A 23,455-nucleotide genomic window follows, 5' to 3' on the forward strand; every position below is an offset into this window, starting at 1 on the left:
TTTTCTCTGATTCATCCACACTAAATTCAGCAGCGATTGCTGTTTTTAGATTTGAGTAAGATACATTGTCATCGACAACGATTCCATCACTTTTGTATTATTCATAACTAACATCGAATTGCCAAACTCCAGAATGTCTCAGTAGTATCGGGATATTCATATCGATTAATTGATGAAATGCGAAGTTTACTTTGAATTGATGCTCTGTTGTTCTCCTTGGAGTCGATGCTCTGATTTTTGGCTTCAAAATTCATGTACATAACTGTCATCTTCTTTAACCAATTAATCTCATTAATTAGATCAGTAATTGATATAAAGAGTCAATCATACCTTAACTCAATCTTCTATCCATAAATAGCTAATGTGCATTAACTATTCTATAGCTAAAGTTGATGTATCAGATACATAACTTATGTATCAGCAAAACTGAAAAAATAATTGAAATCGACTTCGGTTTGAATTGATGCTCTGTTTTTTTCCATTCAAGACGATGCTTTATTTTTTGGCTTGAATCTTCATAAACATAACAGTTGCTTTTTTTAATAAATTAATCTCATTAATTAGATCAATGATTCAATTAAATAACCAATCATAACTTACATTAAGATACTAATCATAAATAGCTGATATGCATTAAGTATTCTATATTTAAATTTGATGTATCAGATACATAACTTATATATCAGCAAAACTGGAAAAAAAATTGAAATCGAATTTGGTTTGAATTTATGCTCTGTTTTTTGGCTTGAATCTTCATGTACACAACCGTTATTTTTTTAACCAAATTAATCACATTAATTAGATCAGTAATTGATTTAAAGAACTAATCATACCTTATATTAAGATACTATACATAAATAGATGATTTTCATTAATTATTCTACAGATAAATTGATGTATCAGATACATCACTAATGTATCCGAAAAATTGAAAAAAGGGAAAATTGGGTAATTTTGATATAATGAGGGATGTATAGTAATTAGACTTTTCCATTATAGGATTTAGGTAAAGATTATTATAATTAATTATCCTTGATGAAATCTAGCTAAAATTATGAGAAAGTTAGAGTTCCATATTTGTCGGATCGATTTTGAAAGTTATTATTTTTACTTATCGATTATCAAATTATAGTTATAAATAACCATTAAAAAAATGTTAAGATATCAATTAATCATTATCAATTCAATTATCGGGTTAATCATTAATATTTCATATACAAAAATTAATTGAGAATCACTTAAAGATAGAGAGTGTCACACCTCGGGAGGGTACCCTAGGCGTGGCCGGCACTCAAAAGTCATTTTTGGCCTCCAAGCGAACCACGTGGTCCAGTCACACATTCATTCAATCACATTATCTCAGCGGAAGACTCAATCAATGAAATATTATTCATAGATTTGGGCCAAAGGCCAAACAACTATCGAATCAACAACAGTTATGGAAGAACTACTCAAAAGAACAATCCAACATTTCTACACTCCGGTCTATGAAGCCTCTATCAATAATCTAGGAGGTGCCAATGACAAGCTCGTGGCTACCAACAGTCAAAATAAAGGAAAACAACATAGACTCTACAGGAAAGCTCAACATCCTCTGAAAACTAAGAGGACTCACCAACTAGCTAGGAGTGTGTGGATCTTCAATGGTACACCGGTTGATGATCTCTAGTACCTGTCTCTGCATCATGAAACGATGTAGTCCAAATGGCGTCAGTACATGGAATGTACGAGTATGTAAAATGGCCGAATGAAACAATATCAGAAAAGACCAAATCAACTCGGGAATCTTAACTCAGAAAAAAGTACAACTCAATCAAGCATCCTAAGTCTAAGCAAGAATATAGTTTAGATGGGACAAAATCACACACAATTCAACTCAATCCGACTCAAAGTACTATCAAGACCTATGTAGGAGTTTCTCTTATCCGACAACCATCACTTATGAGCCAGTGATAGTATAACAAACCGGGGTTGTTGCCACACCCGTTCATGCCTTGCTAGGGCATGAACGAATCAACCAATCATAGATTCCATCGATCAGTCAAGTCCTATCATTTTAGGACAATAAAATGGGCAACATCCGACTGTAACGGTTCGATCCCATGGGAAGCATCCGACTTTAACGGTTCAATCCCTTCTTACATTGGCAGCGTAGTTTATGAGTTCGAGTATGGACTATACTCTTGCCCAATTCGGTGCTCGATACTCCTCCCAAGACTCAATGCTCATAAAACTCCATCAAATCAACTCAATCAAAACATATCGACAAGTCTCATTTAGAACCTTATCAACTCATCAACTCTATCACAATCAAACATCTCCCAATCATATTATCCGATCAATCCCAATCATATCTTTCGAGAGTAGATTTAAATGTACGTTTATAGCAACATACAAACATATCCAATCATTTCTCTATTTATTTAACGCATCTTTGGAACTCATTACAACTCCAAGGTTTTAAACCAACAATTCAAGATGAACAACATATTTAAGAGAGTTAACATTTTTGTCATAATCCACATAGTTAAGGAAGTCAATAAAGCATGTTTAACAACTCATATTCATCAACTCATACTAACATGAAGGTTCTTTTTAGAAATTTCTTGACTCAACAACATCAACACAACAAGAATCAAATTAATAGATGACAAGACTCATTTGGACATAAGCCTATCAAGAAACTTCATTCTTATGAACATTTAACCTCAAGAAAGTGTAGGGCACATGGGTGGACTCAACCCATGTTTTGAGTAGCCTTACATACCTTGGAAGTAGATTTTGAAGGAACCTTGATGTTAGGTCTTCAATGGGGAACTTGAATCCTTTAGTTTTTTTGAGAAGATTTCTTGTTGGAGATGAATTGTGAGAGAAGAGGATGGGGTTTAGGGTTCTTTGTTGGGGCAAAAGACTGAAAATATCATCCCAAAACGTGACCAAGTTGTATATATAGGTGTTAGGAAATTTTCCCAAAATGCCCCTCAAAAATCTGGAAATCAGGACAAGTTCGCTTCAGGCCCGCGACGCGGACCTATCGCGGACCTCTCTGTTCGACCAATCATAACTTTTGACTCCGAACTCGGAAAAAAAATCTTGGTGGCGTTGGAAAGAAGACTCAAAGACCTTTAATTTGATAGGTCATGGGCCATCCAATTCATTATATTTTAGAAGATATGGTCGTTTGAAGTTGACCCTTATAAAGACTCATTCGGAAACTTAGCCAAGAGGAATTCTTTGGACTTGGCTTGGTTTTAGGGATCCCTGATGACCCTAAATCACATATCATACACTTTAAATACTTAGGAATTGATGCTAACTCATATATACAATTTGAAGCCTTCGAGTTCAAGCCTATACGCATAAGAAAAATGGTCCAAATCTTAGCGTAGAAATTTTGATGTGTTACAGAGAGTAACTAAAACTCTAAAAGGATCTATATAGCCATTTAATTAGCAGCTTAACCTTAACGATTCCAGCAAATTATAGCAATCAAAGCTAATCAAATCATTTTCTTAACCATTTTCTCAAACATGTATAGTTAATCTTAACAGATTTCTCATACGATCTAGTCATTCCATCAGCTAATCAGCACCTATAACCATTAATTCCTGTGCAGAAATAGAAGATTTTATGGATAAACATCAAATGCCATATGCAGTTGGAAAAAATTGAAGTTGACTCAATTAATAGTTATTATCTCAGAAAGTCAATTTTTTTCCTGATTCCATTTTACTTCAACAAAAAAAGTGACTTTCTAAGATAACCATATGAGAAATTAACTCTAAAAAGTTGTCATTACCAACATACCAAATGTTCTCAATAGTCTAAACCTTTATTTTGAAAATAAAGTCAACACCTAATATAATTGCAAACATTGTGATATCTAAAGCTCCACATTTTGTAAAAGGTCAGCCAACAAATTAAAGTAGCTTGAAACACTTCTTATATATGTTAAGAGAAACAAGAGTCATTTTCCCCAGCAGTCTTTTTGTGTATATATTTAATTATGATACAACTAGTCCACTACTTTTGTTAACTATTAGATATGGTAGCATGTGATAAAGCAACCATTTAATGTCTTTCACGGATCTTGATTTTTGCACCTTGTTATTATGTTGGAAAAAAGAAATGGTCTTCACTATTGAATGGTATTGTCCAGCAGAAAGCAAATGGAAAGTTTTCTGCTTATGTTGCAGATATTGTTATGTGGTTTTCTATGCTCAATTTCTAGTGCAAAAGATACAATTACTGTATCTGACTTTCTAATAGACGGTAAGATCATTATTTCATCTGATGGAAGCTTTGAATTGGGATTTTTTTCCCCAGGAAGTTTCACGAATAATTGGTATGTTGGAATATGGTACAAGCACGACGATGTACCAGACAAGTCTGTTGTATGGGTTGCCAATAGAGAAACTCCACTCAACAATACATCAGGTGTTATGCTGAAAATCGTTGATCCAGGACGACTTGATCTTGTTACTTCTGCTAATACGAGCATATGGTCTACTAATTCGTCGAGGCCTTTGGCTGTGAAGAATCCAATTGCACAGTTGTTGAATTCAGGGAATCTTATCGTAAGAGATGCAAATGATAGTAAGCCTGAGAATTTCCTGTGGCAGAGTTTTGATTATCCAACTGATACGCTCTTACCAGGCATGAAACTTGGTAAGAACTTTGTGACAGGACAAGAACTTTACCTCTCCTCGTGGAAGAATGAATATGATCCAGCTCCAGGGGAATATACGTATCACTGTGATCCTACGGGATATCCTCAGAATGTCATGAGGAAAGGTAAAGTTAAGGTGTTCAGTACCGGACCATGGAATGGACTCCGCTGGAGTGGTGTACCAGGACTGACAAAAAATACAATTTATACATTTAAGCTGGATTTTGATGAAAAGAAAGCAATTTACAGCTACACGCTCATGGATAATTCTGTTGTATCGAAATTAACCTTGAACAGTCATGGTATGCTTAAGCGTTGGACGTGGGATGAGAAGAGACAGGAATGGCATGTTTATCTGGCTTCACCAGCAGATGCATGTGAGAATTATGGAACATGTGGTTCATATGGTAGTTGCAACATCATACTTTCTCCTGTTTGTCGTTGCTTAGACAAGTTTGTTCCTAAAGATCCAAAAAATTGGGTAGTGTCAAAGTGGTCCGGTGGATGTGTTAGAAGGAGGCCCCTTAATTGCCAGAATGCAGATGGATTTCTCAAGTACTCTGGTATAAAGCTTCCAGATACGCAGTACTCATGGTTTGATGTGAGTATGTCACTCCAACAGTGCGAGAAAGTTTGCTTAAATAATTGCTCTTGTATGGCTTACTCAAATCTTGATATACGCAATGGTGGCAGAGGCTGTTTGCTTTGGTATGGTGACTTAATTGACATTCGAGAATTACCTGGAGGACAGGACATTTACATAAGGATAGCTAACTCAGAGTTAGGTAAAATTTGTGCAACAAATTTATTACTATTTGATCAATATGAAGCATTAGCTGAATGAAGTAAACCTCACAGTTCTTAGCTTTAGTTGTGTTTTCCTTAGAAATTTGTTAAAAAGTTCACATAGTATATATAGCATATATTTAGTTTATTTTACTCTCCATTTTTTTCTTTTCAGGCTCGAAGAAGAAAACAAAAGTACTTGTGCTGAGTCTGTCACTGTTGAGCGGAGTCTCCGTCATTGGTCTGATCATAGGGCTGTATATTTTGATAAAGTCGAAGAAGAAGAAGAGGAAGATGACCCTGAAAGATGATCTAGAACTTCCACTGTTTTCCTTATCAACAATAACTAAAGCGGCCTCTAATTTTTCAGACAAGAACATGCTCGGAGAAGGTGGATTTGGATCTGTTTACAAGGTAGCATATCATTGTAGGTTCATTTTATGTACTATAACTGACAGTAAACAGATAAGTATAACTTTGAATTATCACTGTCAAAACATGTTTAGCTTCAATATTAGTCAGGTATATGTTATGATATCGTAGGGAATCCTGGAAGGAAGACAAGAAGTAGCTATAAAGAGGCTCTCAAAATCTTCTTCGCAAGGAGTCAACGAGTTCAAGAATGAAGTTAATTGCATTGCCAAACTGCAGCATCGAAACCTTGTGAAGCTTATAGGTTGCTGCATTGAAGGAGAAGAGAAAATTCTGGTCTACGAATACATGCCCAATAGAAGTCTTGATTTCTTCATATTTGGTATGCTTACTCTTGCTAACACATAATACCTCAAATATTGCACATAGTGTAGCGTTGAACTTGCATCTTTCACCATGAATTTGAACAAGTTTGTTAATTTTCAAATGGAAGTAGTTTCTGTTTAGAATGCTAAAAGCAGTTACAGCATCAGTAACTATACTAATTGGACCTGTTAACAGATGAAAATAGGAGCTCAATACTCGACTGGCCTAAGCGCTTCAACGTCATAAATGGAATTGCTCGAGGACTTTTGTATCTCCATCATGATTCTCGGCTAAGAATTATCCATAGAGACCTCAAAGCTAGTAACATTTTGCTAGATGCTGACATGAACCCTAAGATCTCGGATTTTGGCATAGCTAGAAGTGTGATAGGAAACAAGACAGGTGCTAATACACACCATGTGGTTGGGACACAGTAAGTAATTTCACACTACCACCTCTTTAGCATTTTTCTTATGTACTACAATAAATATCATCTAACACTATTTTCTGTTTAATATGTGATGCAGTGGCTACATGTCCCCAGAATATCTAATACATGGTGTTTTCTCAATAAAATCAGATGTATTTAGCTTTGGCGTGTTAGTTCTAGAGATAATCAGTGGTCGAAGAAACAGAGGATTTTTCCATGAAAGTCACAGTATCAACCTTCTCGGACATGTAAGTCTTGTATGTTAAAAAGCACTTATATATTCAGTCCATCCGTAAGGTAATTTACAAGTGATAGTGTAACTACACTGATAGTGCAAAAAGTCTTACTAATTGTCAGTGTAAATAACTTAAATCCACTAAAAACGCTTCAATTTCTGATACATGTTCCTCATTATGTACTGATTGTGTTATTAACAGGTATGGAAACTTTATAAAGAAGGTAGACCATTGGAGCTGATTGATGTGCAGCTAACAGATTCATGTTATTTTACTGAATTGCAACGGTTAATTCATGTTGCTCTATTATGCGTACAACATAGTCCAGAAGACAGGCCAGACATGTCTGAAGTGGTTGTGATGTTAGCTAATGATGCCATTTTGCCTGAAGCTAAGGAACCTTGTTTTTTCACAGAAAGCAAATTCCCCGATTCTGAATATTCTACAAGCATGTATTCAATAAACGAAATCACTGTTACACAGTTAGATCCCCGGTAAATTGAATTTTCATATTCATGTAGATCTTTCAATGTCTATAAGCTTGAATTGCAGAGGAGTACATTTACCAGCTCTTGAATAAAAAAGGGGTCAGTCTGGTGTAGTAAGCTCCCGACATGCATGAGGACCAGACCACAAGTGTCTATTGTACGCATTCTTACAAGCACTTGAATATTAGTTACAAATTGACATTGTTGCCTATGTTGCCTGGTTTTGTTATACTTATAGATATGTATCCAATCTGGGTGTGTGCAATAATCTAATATGAATACAACAGTTTCTTTGAAATTTAAATTTACTCTCCTAAGTCCAATATAAAAAAACCTATCTGAACATGATACATATAATGAGAGAGATATCATCACACATTGAGAATTTACAAGAACACCTATTAGCTTATTTATACGTTTGGTAAATACCAAAGTGCTTAAAAGTCAAGTGTTTATAAGCTAAAATCATGCAAAATCATAAGTTGTTCACCCCTAACTCACTTTTCAGCACATAAGCTCTTTTGATTTGACAAGTATTTTTTTTTTACTATTTTATTCTTCTTAATATTTTTTCTAACTCTCAAAATATCTTTCTCTTCACTTCATATTTGTCATTCCTCCTTTTCTGAGTACAGATACTTTTAAATTTATATTTTTTGGTAGAAGTTTTAATCATTCTACTAAAAAGTAACTCATCAACAATTTTTAACCAAATACATGAGGCGCTTGTCTAGACACATAACGCTTATTTATAAAAAACAATTTTACACTTAAGTGGATGAATAATTGAAGAGACGTCTCCCCCCTCTCTAAGTGAGCCATTCAGTAAGTTGCTGTTGTGGTACTACTCAATGGAAAGCCAAAGTTAGTACTTTTGAATGTTATATTGATGGAGTACTCCACCATGCAATATTCAAGACCTCATTTGCTATTAGAAACAGGTTATGCAATTTTCAATTTACTTATAGTTGTTCCACAATGACATTCTGTTGAGCCCCGGTAAGGAGGTGAGAGAAATTGGTTGTAGAGGGCTTGAGGAGGGGTAGTGGTAGGCCGAAAAAGTATTCTGAGGATATGACCCTTGATAGGAGGGTGTGTAGGTCGAGTATTAAAATAGAAGGTTAGTAGATAGTCGAGTGTTTTGCTTTTCCATTCCCGGAGTATTAGTATTAGTCTTGTATTTTCGTATTCTTAGATTTATATTTCTATCGATTGATTATTTAGCCTCAATTATTGTATTTTCTTCTTGTTGTTCCTTCTTGTTGCTATTTTCGTCCTTTTCATCTTTTTTGAGCTGAGGGTCTATTGAAAACAACTCTCTATCTTCTCAAGTTAAGATCTGCATATACACTACCCTCCTTAGATCCCACTTGTGTGATTACACCGTGTTTGTTGTTATTGTAATGGCATTCCATTGATCTGTTCTATTCTTGAAGATGAGTATTTTCATGGCTGACAAGAGTGGGGGCTGATGGTTACTTGGTTAGGAAAGAAGGATATGGTCTTGATTACTCTTTTCTATTTTTCTACAGTGTCTGTTAACATGGACAATTGTGAATGCTAAGGATGATTCTGTTTGCTCAGTTAGAAAATTGCACTTTTCGGGTATTAGAGTTCACATATCTTTCTAAGATATAAATTAAAATATAGTTGTATGTCTCAAGTGCAAAAATAAATCAAGTTAAGGTAAAGGCTGCTTAAATTCAGATCTCAGATAATAACTTAGTACCATTTTCTAGATATATTTTAACTAAAAAGTAGAGTTACAATGCACGAATTCCATTACTAACATAGATTTTGACATTTTGTGATATATCTGATATTTCTATTTAAAGAACAGTAGAAATAGAAGAAGATGTCATCCATAAGTAGATAACATCTTTAGGTAGAAAAATCCAAATTGCTGTTTAATTTAGATATTGTTGAATAAGTACTCAAGAATCAAAGTTCTATGGTATTTCTAAAATTACTATTCATGTGCACACAAGTCAAAATAGTTTTCTTGTTCACACTCTACCGAGGATCTAACAATGTGATTGTGACTTCATTTTTTGAACTTCTTGTCTGCGATCCTGATTTTGCTTCATCAAATATGTTTCGTTCTGTGAAAAATCCCGGTTCTTTTGCTTTTGGCAGTAGATTGTCATTAGCCAACATATGAACCACGGAAGACATGTTTGGTCTATCATCTGGATGTTGTTGCACGCATAATAAACCCACGTGGATTAACCTCAAAACTTGAGATATATCCCAAGAATCAGCTAGTTGCTCATCAATTAGTTCCAAGGACATATCTTCTTTGTAAAGCTTCCATGCCTGTTTGAGTTTAGATCTTATGAATCATGACAAAATCAATAATTGTAAAGAAAAGAATGACGGAGAAGGTTATAGTGCTTACATGACCGAGAAGGTTAAGGTTGTGATCTTGATGGACAAATCCTCTGTTTCTCTTGGAACTTACAATCTCTAACAACAAGACACCAAAGCTAAACACATCTGATTTTACCGAGAAGATCCCATCTACTGCATATTCTGGGGACATGTAACCACTGTGCCAACAAAACAACACCAAGAGAATTAAATAAGCAAGATGTCATATGAGAGTACATGCACTGTATAATATTAGAGATCCTTACTGTGTCCCAACCACATTGCGTGTTTTTGCTCCCATCTCATTTCCTGCAACACTTCTAGCCATGCCAAAGTCTGATATCTTAGGATTCATATCTGTATCTAGCAAAATATTGCTTGGTTTAAGGTCTCTATGGATAATTCGTAGTCGAGAATCTTGATGAAGATATAATAAGCCGCGAGCAATTCCGTTTATGATGTTGAAACGCTTTGGCCAATCAAGTAATTTGCTCCTTGTTTTATCTACAAAACAAGCTTTCTTGTTAGCAGTTTCTTTAATGTTTTGACTAATAGATCAAAGTATTACTCATTTTAGCTTGTGTAGTAGGTTAGAAATCCAAACCAAATATGTATGAATCCAGGCTTTTGTTAGGCATGTATTCATAGATCAACATCTTTTCGTCCCCTTGGATGCAGCAGCCCAGAAGTCTCACAAGATTTCGATGCTGAAGCTTGGCAATATAGATAACTTCATTCTTGAATTGATCAAGTCCTTGCATGGAAGTCCTTGACAGTCTCTTCACGGCAATTTCCTGTCCCTCTTCCAACACTCCCTAGAAATGGCAAATGTATAATAGCAGAACATAGATTTTACAAAGATGAGAATATTACAGAATAAAAATTATCTCTAACACTCTTATCTTGAGCATAAGCTAGTTACTTTACCAACAAATTTGCATTACCTTGTAAACAGGTCCAAATCCACCCTCTCCAATCTTGTTGTTGAGCGAAAAGTTATTTGTGGTGCTTGTTATTGTTGACAATTGGAACAGTGGCAGCTCAAAATCTTCTTTGAGTTGCAGTTTCTTTCTCTTTTTCCATTTGTACAAAAACAAAATCAGGCTTAGCAGAATCATTGCCATCAACAATGAGAAACTCACTGAGAATATCTTTGCCTTCTTTCTTTTTGAACCTGCCTCAGATTCTACAATCAATTTCTTAAATCAGACACTGCAAATTGAGATAGGACACTAACTTTGCATAATACCATCTCTATGTGTTAAAAAACTAAGTGTAAGAAACACATCATGAGAAATTTCTTAAACAAGTTCTTACCTTGCTCTGAAGAATCCATCTTGATGTAAATGTCTTGTCCTCTTTCCGACAGCTTTCTGATGTCAATCAATTCCCCAAACCATAGTAAGCAACCTTTGTCTCCATTCTTTATATCTAGACTTGAATAAGCTGTGCAAGAGCAGCTCCTGGAGCATACTTGCTTACACCCTTCAAGTGTCATGGTTTTATCGTAATGAGAGTGTTTAGTATCCGGTAACTTGATTCCAGAATATTTTATAAACACATGTTCCTTGTTGCAGTCTAGAGGTGTCTTCCGAACGCACCCTTCTAACCAGTCTCCCTTTTCCCATTGTTGTGGATGTTTAGGTACAAACTTTTCCAAACATCCACAAACCGGTATATTATCTATGTCACAGCTCCCATAGGCACCACATAAGCTATGTGTATCACAATTATCCGCTGGTAAACTGTAGTAAATATGCCATCTCTTTGTCCGATCCACCCATAACAAACGTTGTATATAACCGTTGCTAGTCAGGACTAGTCTTGCTATAATCGAGCTGTTAATGAGTGAATAGGTATAGTAAACTTCCTCCTCATTGAAAATAACTTGGGCAAAACAGCATTCTAGTAGTGGTGTGGGTGCTCCACTCCATCGCAAACCATTCCATGGTCCTATACGATATAATACATCTGTGCCACTTTTGGTAAAAATCTGTGGATATCCTGTAGGATCAATGTTACGAGTGAATTCTCCTGGAGCTGGATCATTATCCGTCTTCCATGCTGAAAGGTAAACCTCATGTCCAGTTTTAAAATTCTTGCCAAGCTTCATATCAGGCAAGTGCGTATCAGTTGGAAAATTGAAGCTCTGCCAGAGGAAATCTTCTGGGTTGTTATCATTTGCATCCTTTACAACAAGATTACCAGAATCTAAAAGCACTGCAACTGGATTTTGGACTGATCTTGAGGTATTAGTGGACCATATAGATTCATTCTTGTCGTTGAAAAGAGCAAGTATTCCTGGCTTGGTTACCTTCAGTTGTATTGAAGATGTATTGGTGAGTGGATTTTCTCTGTTTGCAACCCATACAACTGTTTGGACATGAGGAAGAATTCGCTTGTACCATATCCCAATATATCGATTTGAGGAACCGCTGGGATTGAAGAATCCCAGCTCAAAGGTTCCATCGGATGAAACAATAGTTTCACCATCTATGATGAATTGATTTGTATTGATCAAGTCTCTTGTTGTATTAGAAAAACTATTGTGTATAGAAGAGCAGAAAGCCAACAGAAAAAGTAGGAAGAAGAAACTAGTTTCCATAGATGATGGACGCCGAGGTCTAAGCCTTTGATCACCTATACATTAATTTCTAGAATTTGTATTCACTTCCTATCCTTTGAGATATGAAACCATATTTATTCTGTTTGAATAGTCGTTAACAATGGCAGTCGTTAGGTGTGGCAAAATCAAATCCAACCCGTCCAACTCAATCTAACCCATTTGAGTTTGGACTAGTTATTGATCTGTTCATTTATTAGTTCAACTTATTTTAATCCAACTCATTTCAATCCATAAAAACTTGGGTTGATATGTAATCCGAATTGGCTCATGAGAAATCTTATTAAAATATTTTTAAAAAACTTTTTTTTTCAATTTGATATATTATATATAGCCATAATAAAGAAAAAATAATTTTATTAAGTACTAAAATAGTTTAAAAGAACAAATAAAATAATTAAGCTTAGTAAAAATTGAGTTGAGATGGGTCTTGACTCAATATATAACCTATATTGTCTCAAACTAATTTGGATTGAATTGAATCTTGACTCAATTATTATCTTAATCCATACATTTTCCTCGCTGAAAGCCATAGTTTCTTTTTCAATTTCCAATTGAAACCCTATACCTATACAAGAGGCTGGTCTCGATCTCGCTTGGTGGTACCCCTCTCGATGATTGACCTGTCTAAACTTGACACTCCTATCAGCGGTAGCCAGGCACTTGAAGTCTTTAACAAAGTTGACATCCAATATTGGAATAGAGAAACTCCGTTCCCATTTTGAGAAATAGAAAGACAATAGAAGAAACTAGCTAGCTTACATTATTCATGTTTCCTAAAGTCTTTGGTCGCGTATATATTGACTATGATTTTGACTTTAGAGCCAAATTTCACCAAATGTGATGTTGCAGTGTTGAAATTCCCTAGTACGTTTTTAATACTAGTATCTTCGAACGTCCCTTATTATTTTATAAAGTTTTTATATATTATGAAGTTAAATTATAAAATAGAAATGCTAAAAAAAGATATTAGTTTTACCTTTTACATTTTTATTAATTAAATAATAAAAACATAAAAGTGGGACATTATATTTTCTATCAAACAATAAATATATGAAGATAGTTAAGATAATACAGTCTTGAATGGTAAGAATATGTTGAAGAATTTCTACTTGAAAAGTTAATAAATGCATATAAAAGTCTCTGTCGAAATTAGCAAATACATGAAGAAAAAATAAATTTGTATAAAACCTGCAAATAAAGCACAATAAATATATATATTTATCTTAGCTTCAAACATTCAAAAATAGGCTGATTTTGTTTAAATTCTGAATATATATCTATACCAAATTTGATTTTATTCTAGTAATTGATGAAATCACAAATATAAAAATATTTTTCAAATTTTGAGCTTATATGAATTACATTCTTCTTTTTCATATACTATTCTTTTAAATGAAAAAGATTTCCGTAGAACATTAATTTTGCTACTCAATAATTTTAAATACCTCGTTGGCTATGCATATATGATTGGACCATTCTATATGATCTTTGTTTCTATGTTACTATAAGGTGAGAAATAATAATATGAACTAAAAGATTAAAATGAAACAACTAACTATGATATCTAATTTTTAATAATTAATATCATTCTTCCAATCATCAAAACTTGTTGAATCAATCATTAGAACTGACAACAATTTTTATGTCGCTAATAACCATTATTTTAGGAAGCATTTTTATGTCGCTAATAGCCATTATTTTTTTAGTGTTGGCATCAATTTTCTAAGGTTGTATGAGTATTTTCTTGATGGCAACTTCACCGTCGAAGATATAATAAATAAACTTGTACGTAATAATTAAAAAAATATGTATTCCAATATGTGTTTGCATGATGCATTCAGAAAGAAAGAGCAGTCCAAAAGACTAAACTATTATATTGATCAATTAAAAGCATCTTAAACCACAATCAAAAGTAAAATTATAAACTCAGTTATCGTATGTTTCACAAAATCAAATATATGTAAGGTTGAGTTATAGGCTTATAGCTATATAATCAATAGTGTACTCTTTAGCAATTATTTAAAACTCTTGTCAATCACCTTATAAAAGAGAAAGATTACATTCAAAAATAAATATATATATAATGGTATCAAGTGTAAGAAATAGAAAAAACAAAGGTAGCATATACCTGGCAACAAATTAAAATATATAAGTATTCATAGTCTCTTTTCGAGGAATAAAAAATTTATGTGCAAACTTTGAGTCACATATATAGTTCATCCCTTGATTTATTCAACTTCTCAAATTCATAACGTTTCATAAATATATATCTTTTTCCTCTTATTATCATTTCAGTTACATGTTATTATTATATATTTATGAAGATTTTTAATTCTCAAGTTCTAATATTTTTAGTTACCTACTTTTGAGTTTCTTCAATTAACTAAACAAATGAATAAGGGGGAAACTAACTCCCTCATCCTCACTGAATTTAGAATTGGATGCCTTAAGTATTAAAGTACTATTATTTTATTTATAATTCACTATTTATTATTTTGTTAATTGAATATTTTATAATAATAATTTAATATAAAAATAAAATGATAATTCAATTTTAAAATTTGATACTTTCCACTTTTAATAATATATGATATGATTATATAATCATTCACACTTCAGACTCTCTGAAAGAAAAAAAGGATGAAAATTTTCATTTTAATGAAACATCTGGACAACGACAACATTTATTTATAATTAAAAAGAAACAAATGGACCATTTAGGAAGAAAACAAGATAGAAATTTCATGATTGTGATGTTAATATGATAAGTCATTTTCTGCCTAATTAACTAGTAGTATCAGAAGGCTATGTCCATTTCAAAAAGACTTTTTTTGGGTTAAATTTTGATAATTTATTGATGAAGTAATGAGTATAAAATATTACTTTACACCATTTCGGGCAAAGTTCATTTTCTATATGGCCCAATCGATTAGAAAAGAAATAAACAAACAACAAAAAATAAAATACCTAACACTTTGAACCTCCGTCTCCCCTCTATTCCTTTGCTGGAGTTACTCTCAAATAAGAACATTTTAGTTTCTATTATTATATAATAGAAACTATAAGAAAAATGGAAAGATTCGCTTTCTTTGGTCAGCCCGGTGAGTGAAATAAAAATGAGAAAGGGGTAGGAAAAAAAGTTTATCACTGTTAATGATCTTTCTTTCTACTACTTCTGAAATGCTGAAATCTTGGTAGTTGCGCCCTTTTTTATCGATTGAAATATTTGTCAAGTAATCTGCTAGTTGATTTCCTTCCCTGAGAATGTGCTGGAATGTATGTTGTTTGTCATATAAGCATGTTTTGATTTCTGTCACCATCTCTATGATTATCTAGGGGCATGACCATTTTTCTTCTAGAATCTTGTACAATGAAGGGGAGCTTAAGATTAACTGGTAAAGTTGTTTCTATGTGACCAAGAGGTCACGGGTTCAACCCTTGGAAACAGTCTCTGGTAGAAATGCAAGGTAAGGGTGCGTATAATAGACTCTTGTGGTCAGACTTTTTTCCGGACCCTGCGCACAGCAGAAACTTTAGTGCACCGGGCTGTCCAATCTTGTACAATAGCATAGAGTCTATTTGAATGATTATATTATTGTGCTGCTCCTGCCTGCTATGTTTACATGCTTCTAGAATCGCTTTGACCTCTGCTACAGTATTAGTGGTGTTTTCAATAGTAGCTCTCTTTGCATACAGTAAATCCCTTCTTTTATTCCTCAAACAAAAGGCATAGGAGCTTATACCTGGATTTCCCCTGGAAGCACCATCTGTATTGTATTTTAGCTAGCCTACTGATGGAAAATCCCACAATACTCTTGTTACCTTCATCTTGGGACTGTAACCTTCCAATTCTTTAATCATATTTGGCCAATTACTAGGATATTTCATATTAGGCTTCCTCATTTGTATCATCATGAAAATGTTCTTGGTAATATTATGAATGACTCTCTGAATTGATGTCTTCTTTAACTCATGCTTCATTCTATTCCCATTTCTCTAAAGTTCCCATATTATAAAGCTAGGGATAGGTCTATAGTATGGTCTCATTGCTTTTTTAACATCTGTCTCCCACCATAGCATTATCACGTCCCTCAAGTGCAGTCCTTCAATGTTAAAACCTGCAAAAGAACTAAAATAGGACCAAATCCTGTTAACTAAAAAAGATCTCAGGAACATATGAGCAAGTGTCTCATGAGTAGGTATTTCACAACACCAGCACCTAGATGAACCTTCCAGTCCCCATCTTCTCACTCTGTCATCTACAACTAATTTGAATTTTCATAATCTCCACATTATGCCACTTTAAAAGTGATGCCTTTTATCGAGATCCACTTGTAAGTTTTGTTTTCTCCTTCTTTATACCTTATAAACTGCCAAGCTGATTTCACAGAAAATGTTCCTTTATTATCCATTATTCATACGGGCTTATCTGACTCAATCATTTGTCTAGGAGGTTGAATATTATAACTGATATGCTCTACTAACTCCTGTGGCAGTATATCATTCAAAACTTCTATGTCCCATTTTTCCCTCTTTACTAATTCATCAACTCTTTTGTAATTGTCTTCTCATTCATAGTCTTCTCCTGTAGTGGTGTACAAGTTCCCCATTCCCATTCAGTTATCATGCCACACTGATGCTGATCTCTTTCTTAGTAACCAAAATATTTGATGCTCAATAAGATCTCTGGCTTGTAGCATTATCTTCCACACCTGTGATCCTCCATTTCCTATTCTCCACACCACTTCATTTGCATGCTCCTTTCGACTGTACTTATTCTTCATATACTTACTCCATAATAATGGCTTTGTTTGAAAATTTCACCATAATTTGCAAAATAGGTAAAAGACCTAACTTTTGAGGACATGCAATGCCTAGTCTTAATGTTGACACATCCCAAAATTGGTATAGTTGAATAGTTTTATACATTTTTGGGAAAAAACTTAAATATGCCATCGAATTTTTAGAAAAAGACTCATTTTTATGCCATCCGTCAAAATTTTGGCTCATCTATGCCATTATTTTTTAACTCCGGTTTTGCAAAACCACCCAAACAACTTTTAACACTTTTTTTCAATTGGAGTTTTGGATCATATGTACTCCTTTTGCTGCTTTTTCTTCAAAATCACCAAGACCACACGAAGAACGCCAAGAACTATAAATTTCCAACTTCTTCAATTTTTAATAAAATCACCTCAAATTTCAAGAGTAGCGTCCCTCCGAGCTAGAAACCAAAATTCAATATCTTTTGAGCTCGAATTCAACTTAATTCAACGAGATACACTTAATTTTTTTTCATAGTTTCAAAACTTTAACCTTTTAACCTCCTTTAATAGTAGGATTTTCTCCACAACTCTAAATCACTTGAAAATTTGAACATGGACTCTAAAGATACTGGGTTTTGATATCTAACTCGAAAGGACACTACTATTGAATTTTGAGGTGATTTCGAGAAAAATAAAAAAAGTTGAAAATTTATAGTTCTTGGTGTTCTTCATGTGTTCTTGGTGTTCTTCTTGAAGAAGAAGCAAAAAAGAGTACATTTGATCCAAAACTCCAATTGAAAAGTGTTAAAAGTTGTTTGAGTGATTTTGCAAAACAAGATTTAAAAAATAATGGCAGAGATAAACCTTTTCTCAAACGACAATGGCATAGATGAGCCAAACTTTTAATAGATGGTATAAATGAGTCTTTTCTGAAAGTTCGATGATATATTTGAGTTTTCTCCCTACATTTTTTATATGTATTTGATAATTGCATCTTTAACTTTATAATTTTTTCGTTATCTATATGAAAATTAATGACGATTACTATAATTTTGTATATACGAATTATAGTATTAATTAAAAAATTATATAAAATTATTGTATTTTAATTGATAAAATAACATTAACAAGAAAAAATTACTTCCCATTTTTTTTTGTAAGTCAAATAAATTTTAAGAAAAGAAACGAGATTTTTTTTTAAAAAATATACTTTTATTAGGGAAAAATATGTTTAAAAAGAAGAGAAATAGTATATTTATCAAGAAAAACATATCTTTGACCCAATTAAATAATAATAGCGATATTTTTAACCAAATAACTAGCGTCAGCCAACAAAAGAATTTTTGGATCAAACTATTAGCGTCAGCCGACAGATGGACCAAATTATTAATGACATGGACATTTTTGGATCAAAGTATTAACAAACATTTTTATCCTTTTTTGTTTCTTTTTTATTTGAGAGAAGTATTGAAAACATCCTTGAATTCGACGCAAATTATTAGTTTCGTCGCCGAATTATTGATAGGTTTAAAAACACATTTTACTTGACTATCTAAACTTAGATACACCCCGATCTGCCACGTGACATAGCATGTAGATTCAAACTCTAGTCGGAGTATGAGGCTCTTGATAAAAAGCAGTAAGAAGTGTTGAAAATATCCTCAAACTTGACAATAATTTAGAGGTGTATTTCATTCATATTGAAAACTCGGGAGTATATTTAAGTTCAGTTAGCTAAGTAAAAGAGTATTTTTAAGTTGTTAATAGTTTGAGGATGAAATTAATAATTCTCATCAAATTTAAGGGTTATTTTCAATACTTTTCTTTATTTATTTTTTATACACTCTTTTTTGAAAATTTTAATTAAAGATGATAAAAGAATTTCAAAATTAATAAAAAATGGTCCAAATATTAATTATTTAGTAGATGTGATAATCTTAAAATTAGCGCTAACAACCCTAATTTTAAAAACCTCTTATTTTATAATTCAGTGTTGCGTTTTTCCTTCAGTTAGCTCCTACTTCCACAGGCACGAAGCTCAAAGCCACAAATTAATAGCTTTACTTTGGGACTTTCAGGATCCGCATCCCGAAGTCTCCCTTTCCCGACTCCATCTCAGGCATCTCTGTGTCAGTTGCTTCTCCGAGGGCTGCATATTTTGGTATATTTCTTTGCTGCTACTTTCATGATTTTGATATTTGGGGCAAATTGGTGTTCGAGTGATTCTACATTACCTGCGCACTCATTTGAGTTAGTTGTGCATCCACTTATCGATAACAACACTTAATTTTGAGAAGAAACAAATCTGATCTCATTCTTTTGAAACTACTTTCTGGTTTTTCTTATTTGTTTCTTTAGAAAGAAAAAAACAGAGGATATGTGTTCATTTCGTCGGTGAACTAATAGTTATATACGTTCTTGATTCCAATTGCCATCAACACAAAAAGTGATTTTCCGATATTATAACTCGAGAGGATAGTGTAGAGGTATCATTTGCATATTTCCCCCACATGGGGGGACTATACTGCGTTTGTTCTTGTTGTTATCTCTGATTAGAGTGGTCTCATTTAAGGACCAATGAATCGACTATTGGCCTCATGTTAGGTGGGTTGTGAATGGGCAACATTTGTTTATTGAAATAGTTTATTCAAATAAAATATGCTTCTTTCTCAAAAATTGACTTTGTTGAGAATTTTATATGATTTTCCAAGAGGTATAATGCAATATGACAATTCATGTGACATGAAAGAATGAGCAAACTACTTTTTGGGATGAATGCAGGTTTTTGACATCAAAATGAGTTGCGCGGATTGGTAAATTTGTGTGTATGGTCTCATAGCTTTTGGCTCACAAGTTCGTAAGTCTTTCTTTTATCTTTAAAAAACTTAAATAGTTAGGATTTATTATGTGTGATTTCCCTATTGAATCGTCATTACCTTGTTGTTTGTATTGTTGATAGACAGTAGCATGTGTCCAATAGGAATTTTTAAATAGTTGTTTTCATATATTATGCAGAGGGTAAAGTATTTGTAAATCGTAGTACTATGCTATTATCATTGTTTCCCAAATGTGAAAATTCATAGATGACAATTGTGAAGAATTTTTTGTAATGATATACATGATAGTGTTTTCTCATTAAAATTTTTCATGTCAAGTTTTTTTCTTTTAAACGAGTGGTACCAACTCTACATTAAAGGCAGTGGTGCGCCTATTACCTTGAAATCCCCGGTCTGACACTGGTTGAACCTTAGAAAAATAATCAAAACGTAATAAAGAAATAATAGGCTTGTCTATTTGGAGGCTTGGAGAAATGATAATGCTTATTTGAGAAAAGATTTTGATAATATACCTTGACATTTTAATTATTATACTTTTACATTATCAATACAATTTGATGTTGATAACAAGTTGATCACAATTTTTACCAACTTACCAATTAATGCTTCATTGAGATTTATTTGTAATCATCTTATAACTGGTTTGATTATATATGAATATATGTTACATCGCCAATGCTTAGAACTTATACTCTAATAGAGGGGCAGATCATTTCCACTTAGTCTCATATAGAGCTTCATTGACCCTTAAGGATTTCTCAATTATCAAAAAAATATTATGTTATTATCCTCCTTAACTCAATAAATTTAACATAAGCATGTTATAAAAAAAGATTAACAATGCTAATTAATTAGTATAAGATAAAACATAATAATTGGCCCAACATTTTAGTCAATTGTGTCCGTCTAAATTTCAAATCTTTCCATTTCTTCAAAATATCAAATTATTAAAGTTCTTGGTACAAATAGAATGCCAATCTCTGAAAAGGAAAAAGTACAAATTAAAAATCTGAAATTATTATTGGAATTTACATTTTCCAACTAAGATACTAAATTCAGCTGTATGTCTTACAAATGCAAAAACAAATCAAGGTGATGTGCTGCTTAAATTCCAATTACAGCTTTGTACCATATACTGGATATACTTTCACTAAAACTGGAGTTACAATGTGTGAATTTTCCACTACTACTATTGACTTTGTGATTTCTGAAAACCAAATTTACAGCTCTAGAATTTTTGTTATACATGTAACATATCTAAAGTATATATTCAAAGAACAATTGAAATAGATAAAAAAAAAGATTCATAGTAGATAATATAGATCTTCAAGTAGAAAAACTCAACTTAATGTTTTTTTAACAACTATTGTATTTTTCAATAATCAAAGTTATAGGATATCTTTCCTATTCATGTGCACGCAAGTCAAAATAGACAGGGGAGTATCTAGGGGGGCAGAAGGGCCTTCGTCAGCTTACATTGTATATGCAAGGTTGCAAGGGGTTAAATTTGATATTTATGTATATATTCTCCATAATGAACCCCCCTAACATAAGTGAGAAACTGAGCTTCAATTCTCGCTCATTCTAGTGTTTATCACCTTTTTTCTTTTAGCTTGGTGTATCCACAACTTCGATGCATTGCTTTGTGCATTTTGTCGTTCTTTGTTTATCTTTGGCACAACTTTGATGCATTCTTTAGGCCTATGGTGTTCCTCACACCTTTCAATTATACTTTTGTCTATTAACATATTGATTGTTGTGTACTTTTTATTTTTTATTTTTTGTTGTTGAGTACTTACTCTCTATCTATCTAGCTAGGTAGGTAGCTAGCCCCGAGTCTACACCCAAGGCCTGACTGGCACTCGAAAATCATTTTCAAGTGAACTTTTGGCGTGATAAAGTTTTGTGAAACATCTGAAAATTTGAATACTGAACTGACTTACTACCCTGTCTATGAAGCCTTTACTAACTGAAGATAGGTACTGGGATAAGACCAACGACTGCCTAATAAAAACTAGAATCTACTAATACTGAAAAGCATAATAAATGGAGCCCTCTGAAAGCAAGGAGGTTTCACCAAAGGTTGACGAAATGATGATCTCATCGAAACGCTTGTTGATGATCCTGAATATCTGTATCTACATCATAGGACGATGCAACGTTGAATGACGTTAGTATATGGAATGTAAGGTATGTAATAAAGCTGAATGAAACAATTAACAGAACTGGAAGAACATGCCGAAAGGAAATTGAAATATAACTTGTCTGAAAGTAAAGCATGAAAATGTAATGAAAACAAGTACAACTTTACAACTGAGATAATTCAATATCAACTTCTAAAATAATAGCTTTACTTTTCTTAGAGAGTTTCTCTAACCGACAACCATCATTATGAGCCTCGTGATGATACAACGTCTAGCCTACGTTGCAGGAGCCATCCAATACCTTGCCAGAGTAAGGGACAGCCACTGAACTTATGGATCTATATCTAAGCCCTTATCAGAGGTTGGGTGAGGAATCGATTGAACCAACGGCACGATCCTATCTACGCTGGCAGCGCAATTTATGGGGTTTGAGTTATCTAAACTCTTACCCAAATCGGTGCTCAATACTACTCCCAAAACATGCATTAACGCTCATAATAATACTTGGGTTGAGTAAGTACTCAAGCCCAAACGAAAGTAAAAAGACTTCTAGCTCATAGTTCAAAAGTACTTCTTTATGATATACTGAACTTTACTTTAAGTGGCTGAAACTATTTATGCTCTCTTTAAAATAGTCATGCTTTTCTCAATACAAAATAAAGCATTTGGGACCATTTGGGCTCCGTTAAAACTCTTTTCAAACGATAATGTAAAATACTTTAACTTTAATGTGAAATCAATGTATGAAAATAATTATGCAAAAGTTCCCAACAATTCTGATATATAAGGTTCATGTGACGAAATAAACATGAACAACAATTCAAGAACTAGAAATACATGAAGAAATATATTCTCAATGATAATATTTGAAATTCAATGATGAGGAAATCAAGACACATTTGGAAATCAAGAGACGTTTAGGGTGAAAACCCTAGGTTTAAATCTTACTGACTGAATTTAGATGTAGGGCGTGAGGAGGAACTTAGTCCAACACTATGAATAGCCTTACATACCTTACACACTCCAAATTCTTGAGAAAGGTGCGATCTTTGGAGGAAAAGATGGCAAGAATTTGTTTCTTGAACATTAGAGGTGTATTTTCTTGAAAACCTATGAATTCCATGGGTGAAAGGTATTAATTGATGTTAAGATGAAGAAATTAAGAAATTCTATGGTCGAATCTTACCTTGGATGATGGATAAACCTTGGAGAAAGTTAGGTTCTTGAGAGCTTTTCTTTCTAGAGCAAGTTTTTGAACTAGGGAGGTGAACTACGTCTTCGGGGGTTATTTAAGAGGCTTCAGATGCGCGCTATCATGCAGAAAACGTATCAGGCGCGTAGCCAACGCGCAGGAAGGCAATAGCT

General features: G+C 33.4%; 2 protein-coding genes across 2 annotated transcripts; one reads left to right on the forward strand and one right to left on the reverse strand.

Moving 5' to 3' along the window:
• Nucleotides 1–4,165: 4,165 nt before the first annotated feature.
• On the forward strand, nt 4,166–7,558 carry LOC129902774 (G-type lectin S-receptor-like serine/threonine-protein kinase At4g27290). The gene is made up of 6 exons (XM_055978169.1): nt 4,166–5,454; nt 5,631–5,869; nt 5,999–6,209; nt 6,389–6,626; nt 6,721–6,871; nt 7,061–7,558. The coding sequence occupies exons 1-6, from the start codon at nt 4,170–4,172 to the stop codon at nt 7,355–7,357; spliced, it is 2,421 nt and encodes an 806-aa protein (XP_055834144.1). The 5' UTR covers nt 4,166–4,169; the 3' UTR covers nt 7,358–7,558.
• Nucleotides 7,559–9,110: 1,552 nt separating this feature from the next.
• LOC129902771 (G-type lectin S-receptor-like serine/threonine-protein kinase At4g27290) lies at nt 9,111–12,373 on the reverse strand. Its single transcript, XM_055978167.1, has 6 exons — nt 11,035–12,373; nt 10,662–10,903; nt 10,322–10,532; nt 9,984–10,221; nt 9,746–9,896; nt 9,111–9,663 (listed from the first exon to the last, which is right to left on the reverse strand). The coding sequence occupies exons 1-6, from the start codon at nt 12,320–12,322 to the stop codon at nt 9,361–9,363; spliced, it is 2,433 nt and encodes an 810-aa protein (XP_055834142.1). The 5' UTR covers nt 12,323–12,373; the 3' UTR covers nt 9,111–9,360.
• Nucleotides 12,374–23,455: the final 11,082 nt, after the last annotated feature.

The sequence above is a fragment of the Solanum dulcamara genome, chromosome 9 (assembly GCF_947179165.1).
Source record: "Solanum dulcamara chromosome 9, daSolDulc1.2, whole genome shotgun sequence".
NCBI lineage: Eukaryota > Viridiplantae > Streptophyta > Magnoliopsida > Solanales > Solanaceae > Solanum > Solanum dulcamara.